The sequence below is a fragment of the Malaya genurostris genome, chromosome 2 (genome assembly GCF_030247185.1).
Source record: "Malaya genurostris strain Urasoe2022 chromosome 2, Malgen_1.1, whole genome shotgun sequence".
NCBI lineage: Eukaryota > Metazoa > Arthropoda > Insecta > Diptera > Culicidae > Malaya > Malaya genurostris.
The window spans coordinates 314,467,489-314,476,302 of NC_080571.1; the positions used below are offsets into that span (position 1 = coordinate 314,467,489).

Consider the following 8,814-nt stretch of genomic DNA (forward strand, 5'->3'; position numbering starts at 1 on the left):
TCGCGGCGAATAGTCGAGTAGGATTTTAAAAAATTACACAGAATTAAAAAAAATATTCGAGTCTGCATATCTGTTTTCTGTCATTGCTCTAAGTATTTTAACCTAATTCAATGCAATTCTTTCAATGACATATTCTAACGAAACGAGTACAATTGCTTTAATCTGATTCCCATATTAACCATATTAATTACGCTCATTATTTTAGTCGTCAACCGTGCGTCTAGCGAAGTTACGGAGATATTCAATCGAATTTATCTAATATATTTCTAATTGCATACTTACATCTTGCAAAATTTAGTCTTTATAGGAGCATTCTATGAAACGGTAGAAAAATTGTCTATATTTTTAATTCTAGCACACTCGAAAACTTACGAATTAAAAAAAAAGTGTGAACGAGAGGTTTACTGAAAAGATTAGGCACTCCAAAGAAATGGTAGGGTGAGAGTGAATTTCAAGTAGTCAAAAAAGTTGTACGAAGCTAGAATTTGAATCTTTGCAATCATGTTTTCAGATAATATATCTATCAATTATGGCAATAAATAAGGAACGTTTCTTTATAGAGTGTAAAGCCCCTTCCAGCCACCCAATTCATAATTCAATCTTTATGAAAACCTGTTACAAGGGTGCATTTCCACCAGGAAGAAAGCGCTTCAAAGAATTTAGAATAAAATTCTGAAAATGATTTTGAAGCGTCCTCCCTGGTTTAGTACAAATGAGTTGCACAGACTCACAAATATAGAACCATTAGATGTAATGTCGCATAATATTATAAGCAAATTCCGACAAAAATGTATGCAATCTTCAATTAAATCGATTCGTTCTCTGTATTAGTTTGTAAAATAGTATATAAGTTCCTTTTCCCCATTACATAATACAATTAGGTTCACAATTTTCCCTACACAAAAATCACAGAATTGCGCAAGCAAACGATGTCTTAATAGTAATAACCAAATCATATATATAATAGGGCTGAAAATGCACCTCTTGTGGCTGAACACCAAATTTAAATCTTAATAATTTAAGTTTAACTTATATTTCAATAATAATTTGTTTTTTACCTTTCTCATATAGAAAGGTTATGCAATCACTGTGGAAACCGCCTTTTGAACCGAGGCCCAGAGGGCCGAGTGTCATATACCATTCGACTCAGTTCGTCGAGAACGCAAAATGTCTGTGTGTGTATGTGTGTGTAAGTGCGTATGTGTGTATGTAATGTTTTTTTGCGCTAACTTTTCTCGGAGATGGCTGAACCGATTTTCAAAAACTTAGATTCAAATGAAATGGTGCCATACAAAATTCCTGAATATTATTTGGATTCGACTTCCGGTTCCGGAATTATAGGGTAAAATGTGCAAAACATTGTGAAAATATGTGTTCTAACTTCTCTCATAGATGGCGCGACCAATTTTCACAAACTTAGGTTTAAATGAAAGGTCCTGTGGCCCCATACGTAATTTCTGAATTTCATCCGGATCCGAAAATATAGGGTAAAGTGTGTTAAAAATTTTATACCATCACTGAAAAGGGCGAGAAACCGTAAAAAAGTGTTCTAAATCGACCTTAAATCTTCTCCAATTGATAGTTTTTATCAGTAGACGGTCAAACAAACCGATTTCGGTTTTAAGAATCGAAGAAAATTATTTTGAAGAATACCACAGAATTATATATGATAGTATGATTGATATGAGAAAGGCATAATTACACCACTAGGTGGATTAAAACAGTTTTTTTTTAAACAGGGTGCATTCAAGAATTATGTTTGACATTTTCACATGTTTTCAAATATCCCTCCCACCAGCTTGACTAGAACTCTGACAGCCGGTTGGAACCTCATTAGATTTTGACAGCTGCAAAAATAGTATTCTGCCTATTGTATCATTCTATTTCCGGTCATTTAATCTGTTTCACCTTATTCGACTCCCGGATGTACCAACAAGAAGCCTTTTCGGAAGAAAAGGCCTTCTGATTATAAGAAAATTACGGCATAACTCTGGAACTACTGAACGGATTCCTACCAAACTTGGCAAAGAAGTACTCTTCAGATATGGTCATAAGGTTATTTTTATAGGGAGGGAGCGTAGTAAGTATAATTGAAAGGGGAAGGTCATGAAAAATTCATATATTTTGAGGAGAATCAATACATTTTGAAGACTGTAAAACATTTAGCATACTTTAGATATGATTATATTGAGGTGGATGTAGCAAGTACCTTTAAATAGGAGGTGTTATGTTTGTAAAGGCATAACTCCGGAACTTCTGAACGGATTGCTATCAAATTTGGCACAGATATTCTTGCTCTTCAGAGATGATCATTTAGGACATTTTCAGGGGGGAAAGTGTGCAGTAAGCGTCGGAATTTATTTAATTTAAATAGAATCGATACAGTTTTTTAGATTAAGTTGCCCTTAACAAACAATCTAACCATGCTTCGTTCACAGTGACAGTCGGTAAAAACTTTGAATGCAAAAACCGGATAAATACATTTGTTTTTGAAGAACCTATTAAGTTTTTGTCCGGTTTTTGCATTCAAAGTTATTTTGTCCGGTTTTTGCAGAAAACATGTTTTTAAACGATTCTTGCATTGCAAAATCCATTTCCGGTTTTTGCTCCCAATGTTATCACCAAACCTGGCACAGGTACTTCATAAAGGTGTTATTTCATTTTTCCCTACGAGCTTAGATATTCATTGCAGAGGTGCTTATAAGGATAGAGCCTCTAAAAAGTGGTGTTTATTGTAAAATTTATCTTGTTTGTCGATAAACCAAAAGGTGGAAAAAAGGGATTTAGAACTGGGGTTTTGAAAATCAATTTTCAAGGGGCAAGAATTTAAAAGTCGTGCTAAATAGTATTGCTATTGTAAATTTGAATGCAACACAAAATATTTAAAATGACTTGAGAAGATCTGGTTCCATTTTGCCGGGAAATTAAAAAATCTAAGGGTAAATAATCGTTATCTGCCTATGAACGAATTACGTTTACGTAATTACGAATAAACTAATCGATTCGATAGTTTTTGAAAAGCACAGATACTTTCTACACTACTCAGAGGCGGTCATAAGGGTAATCATGGAGCAGAGCTGTAGTAATTTTACAAAAAAAAGGAAGTGATACAGTATTTCACGAGAATACGGTGAAAATTATGATTATTGTGAGATCTGAGATGGAGCACTTGCCGTGAGCAATGTGGGCATGAATGGATGTTGCCGTCTAAGCTGTGTTTCACTACAATCAGAATATTTCACTGGGTAGGATAATTTTGAGAACATTTTTGCGGCCTTACCTTCCCGAAACATTTCCAAGCAATGCCGGGTAATTCAGCTAGTTATAAATGTAAATCAAGGAAACAGTCACTAAGTGTAAGATCGGCATTTTGGTTACAAAGTTCTCTAGCGAAAAAGATTTTAAATTCCTCTTGGATTTTGGCAGCGAAGTGAGGACACGTATTGCCATGATGAAAAAAATACACCGGATGACAGTTAACCACATCGTTGATTTTGAATCGCACGACTTAGTTTATTGAATGTTCACATCGCACATAAGCTATAGTTGGTTGTTCCCCATTATTCCATAAAATCAACCAAATGAAAATAACTCATAACTAGCAGAAGCAATGCATATCGTAGACATTGTTTACTGTACGCACTGATAGGCAAATGAATGAATGAATCAGAACATTATCTGTAATAGCTGCTGCTCGTAGTTCAGAACTTCAATGGTTTCTAAAAATATTGGATTCAAGTAACTACAGTACAGTATATCTTTATCCTGATCGATTATAGAAGCATGGTTTGAATATCGACATTGCACTACCGAAATTGATCAAAACGAGAATGGGGATACGAATGAAGGAACACGATACTGTTCCGATTGAGTTGTCAATCGCACATGGATTTCGTTCTCATAATTTGCGAGCGGAACTGAGAGTAACATTGGTTTTTCGTTATTTTTGGTCAGTTTACAATGAAATTAAATTTCAAGATTAAATGGGATTATTGGGTTGAAACAGCATCAGCGTTCACTCAAACAACCCGCGGTCGATTTAATAAAAGTTCTATAGTCTAAATTGAAAACAATCTCAAACAAATAAAGAGTTAAGACGAATTTGACATTACGATGTGGCATATGATCGTTCTGAATAGGTTTCTCATTCAGTTTAGGAAGCTGATGTAAAATCTACTCGAACAACAAGTGGCGCAAACATTTCAATTTGAAAGAAAATATTTCAATTTAAAAGCCTGTCGTTGAAGGGTTCTTTATTAACATAAAAAAAAAACTTGCACTAAAAATATGTAAACCAAAATTGAGAAACATTGAATTATGAGCCGTTTCGAAAAGAAATTTTTAGTATTTTAAAATTACAAATCAATTACAAGTTGACAGAATGCCTAATTTGACTAATCGTAACTGCTGGTTTTGAAAATTATGGTTTGATTTTTAATGTATTGAACAAGTAACGACAATGGCTATTCACACGCTGTCTCAGAAGACTACACTTTGTATACAAACATTGCTTTCGGACACTCGTTAGTTCTTTATGAAAGCTAGCTTAACCATCACACTTAAGCTTCAGGGCCATCTCTCATTGCACAGATGCGGTCTCGAAGCAGGTGCGCTAGAAACCAATTAGTTGAGGATGTTTAGAAGCCCATTATTCCATAAACATTAGGCACTTCATAAAAAAAATTGAAGCTGTCGATAGCATCAATTGCTTTCCCACTGGCGCTGTCGAAACAATACACCAATAAAACTACTTCACGACCAGATGCCATTATAAATAAATAAAACTTATGCAAAAACTGACGGCGATTTGCTGTTTCCAGACGTCTGAACGGACAATTTACCATTTTTATTTTCATGATCCTCCACAGAGGTTGGCACTTCCCCGCGGTCTAAAAATCGTTGCTGCTTCTGAGTCCAAGTTTCAGATGCGATGTTCTGCAGATCGCTACGGGTAGGTAGGTCTTAACCTTTTGCTGCCACAGAACTACCACGGGCTGTTTACCATTCTGCGCCCACACAGTTGGTCACGTTTTGTTTTCTGCTGCACTTTGTTGCAGTTCTAGTTCACGCTCTTCTGCAGAAGATTCCAATCGATGACAATACAAATAACTGACTTTCCGTGGTTGCCACTTCAGGGTAACAGTTAGTCGAAGTTGATTAAACGTTATTTGAAAACTATGTCGAAACTTGGAATCACATTGCTCACGGATTCTATTTCACTTTCCCGTTTGAAGCTTCAAAACGGTTGAAGCGGCGAAGGATCGTCTGCCCGGCCAGAACTATTCCGCGATCAATTAGTACTGTCGACAATTTTCAAAGAACGCGAGACCCAACCGACGAGAGAAGTTATTACAATCTAGAGGTACAAATTTGAACTGGAAACGTTTGATCCTAGCTAGTACACTTTATAATAGTATATTTTTAATCTCGGCTGTATACATTTTCGACTATGGTTCGGCAGTGGCGAAGTTCGTCGCTTCTAAGTCTCGCGCCAAGATCTCTCGTTCTCCCAAGAGCGCACCGGCGGTTAGGTGGCACGACTTTGCCGTAGGTTTGTTTTGGTTTCTACCTTTCTGCTGCTGCTCCATTGGTGACAGGTATTTTTTATCGCTTGCATGCTCTCGTGACTGACTGCCAGTCTGTCTGTCTGTCTGTCTGTTTACCTTGCGGATCGCAGCCACCGATCGATCTTTCATGAGAAATGAGAGTTTGCTATTTCGTACCGATTTCGGAAGTACCCATACTCATAAGTAGGATTTTTCGACACAGCTACCTTTAGATGATCCAACATGCAGCTGACAAAACAAAATTGTTGTGATTGTTGATCGTCAATTGAAACTAAACGTTAGTAGATTTCACCAAATAGCCTGGTGTGGTGAATGCAAGTACATTCATTTTGGAAAAGGTCAATCGTAATCGAGCTAGCGGCTTTTTGTTTCATGAAACTGTTTTTACTTCAACCCACATTCAGGTACAATTGGAATGTTTACGAAATTCAAAATAACAAATGTGAGTTCAGAGCTAGATCAAAACAATTTCATCGATTACGTTTAAAGACATCGGATTGCGGAAACTAATCATCTAACTATTAAATATATAAGGGGGGAGAAAATTGGTAGCGAGTAAACAACTCCCAGTCTTCAATTGAAGCGCCCAAAAAGAAAAAGTGTACAAATGTAGAGAATTACAGGATAAAATCGAAATCGTTCGAAAATTTCGTAATTTGTAAAAATCTCCAATGTTTTTATTCGGTTCTAACGCTTTCTCAATACCTGCTTCTAGTAGCTGCATTACATATGCAGAAAGTCGTCGAAATCTTGTTTTTTTTTGCAAATACCTTATGATCAAAAAAGAACCGGAATTTTCATTTTAAAATTCCCGTGCTTGTGCAATCGGTAAACTTTTATTCTCTCAACGTTGGCAACACTTTTGTACACATTCTGTCAAATTTTGACGCATATCGTAGGGTCCCTATTTGATCTCAGCTCCAATTTCCATCTCATTCTTCCACCTCAGTTTTAAAACATTTATTCTAGGTTTTGCCACACTTTCCAATTAAAAAAAAAATAAAAAAAAACCTTCAACGATCGCTTTTTTCATTTAAAATAAACTCACTTTTTGATTTAGGAACCACTTTCGTCTGAAGTTTTATAATTCATCATATTTCTGAATATTTACTAACCGATTCGTCTCAAAACATGATCACTATTTCACATAATTACACCACTATTCAATGTTGGATGACTTTATAGTTAGTAATGTTCACTTTCCACTTGTTTATTCAACGATTAAAGACTTCTGAAATTACCTGATAAGCAATAAAAGCAATGAAAAATATGAGATGAAAATTTGCACTTAATTCACTTGATTGCGCTTTGTTTTCATCTCATTTCGTATCGCAAGGTTGCCAAGTTTTCTCATAATGTTGAATTAAAAAAAAAATTTACTTCTTTAAATTATCATCAACAAGTATTTTTTGGTATCCGTGACATTAGTTTAATTATATCATTGATATTTATATATAAATAAAACTCTTTCGGATTCTAATATTACCAAATAGAGCGTGTTAAATACTACAAAATAAATACAAAGTTAAAGTTGTTAAAATAAGTGTGTCGATCTAAAATGGGACTACATCGAATATTTATACACAGATAAAAATATTTTGTGATTTTACATTTATTTTCATGCACATGTTTGAAGCAGGCAATTGAATGGAAATTTACAGCGGTTTGTAAATATACAGTCTTGTTCAATGAAAAACTAAATAAATTTTAATGTAATTTTACATCAATCATGATTTTAAATTAGATTTTCGTTTCAACTGATGTCTATTTCATAGTACTATCGGTTTACATGTCGTGTAAGTTTCATCTTTTCTTTCTGTCTACCATTCAACTCAAATTTTGTTGTGAATCATCCGCAACCTGTATCTAATTGATCATGCGGTAAAGAATCATAAATCATAAAAATGATCGTTTTATTCGTTTCAAGAAAAGGAGAAATCGTTTTCCAAATTCTCAATTTTGGCGCACCTTCGATCTTAAGGCCCTAGGCGACCGCCTACTTCGCCTATGATCCGTCCTTGACTAAATGCAAAAATATAGATTCAAATTAATGATCTTATACCCGCAATTTTTTTTTCAATTTTGAATAAAATAAGAAACAGCAACCTATGGAACTATAGGAACTTTTATTCGAGCCCGTTTGTGGAAACCGATCAAATCATATCTGAGAAAATTGAGTGAGTCTCATTTTAAACTTTTTGACAACTATTTCCAATACTTCTGAAACCGGGAACTTGGAATTAGTATAGCCGAAGTTGGTTCGTTTAGTAAGTAACTAATATAGCCTACAAATTGAATCAGTTTTAAGTGAAATCTAAAAAAATTTTACCCTTTTTTGCATCGTCGCTGACGGTGTGAAATTCAATAGCAACCTATAGAACTGCGAGATTTTTTATTTTATGAGTGACATTATTTGACACATACTCACACTCATACACGCACAGACACATATATTGCTCAGCTCTATGAACTGTGTCAAATAATATAGAACACTTAGCCATCTTGGACAGTTTTCACTAGTCAATTTTTCAAGAGATTGCATAAACTTTCTCTATGAGAAAGGCAATAAGTGTACTTTTATAGTAAAGTATCGTTATAGCACTAACAAGTAGGTACAAATTGAATAAAAGAATTATAAATTTACATTTTTTTCACCTGAAATATATAAATTCTAATGTGGCAACCCTACACGCTATACGAAATTGAACAAAGCGCACTGCGAACGGAGCAAAGTCGCACGTACCGTCGCGTACTGGATTTGCATAGTCATTTTGAATGACGATTTGAATGTTTTGACAATCATCGCCCTATAACTTCGGAACCGGAAGTCGGATCAGGATGAAAATGCACAGTATATTTAAAGTCAATGAGAGCTTTAATATAAAAATTTTCGAAGTGAGTTCCGTTTTTGGAAATTTTTTTCACTATTATCGGTGCTTTCGCTAGCGGAAACCGAGGATCAGTAGTTCCAAAGTAGTTATATATATTTTCAATAACTAACCAAACATACCAACTAGATGAATAGAGGTACTATTTCTGAGAAAATCGAGTACGCATTTTTAATTAAGTTTGCACATATTTCCTTCTAACTCGAGAACCGGAAGTTGTATTCACATGAAATTCAAGAAAATTATATGAGGCCATAAGACCTTTCATTTGAATCTAAATTGGTGAAAATCGGTTCAGCCTTCTCTGAGAAACGTGTGTGACTATTTTTTTCCTTTTTTTTTTGGTGCATATCACCCTG

The 8,814-nt window shown here is 34.9% G+C and overlaps 1 protein-coding gene across 1 annotated transcript in view; it reads right to left on the reverse strand.

Annotated features, from left to right (window-relative positions):
• LOC131431170 (uncharacterized) overlaps positions 1-5,388 on the reverse strand; it is a 31,920-nt gene extending 26,532 nt beyond the window's left edge. Inside the window, exon 1 of the mRNA XM_058596727.1 lies at positions 4,842-5,388. Coding sequence (XP_058452710.1) covers positions 4,842-4,856 — 15 coding nt within the window. The 5' untranslated portion in view covers positions 4,857-5,388. The remainder of the gene's footprint in view (positions 1-4,841) is intronic.
• Positions 5,389-8,814: the final 3,426 nt, after the last annotated feature.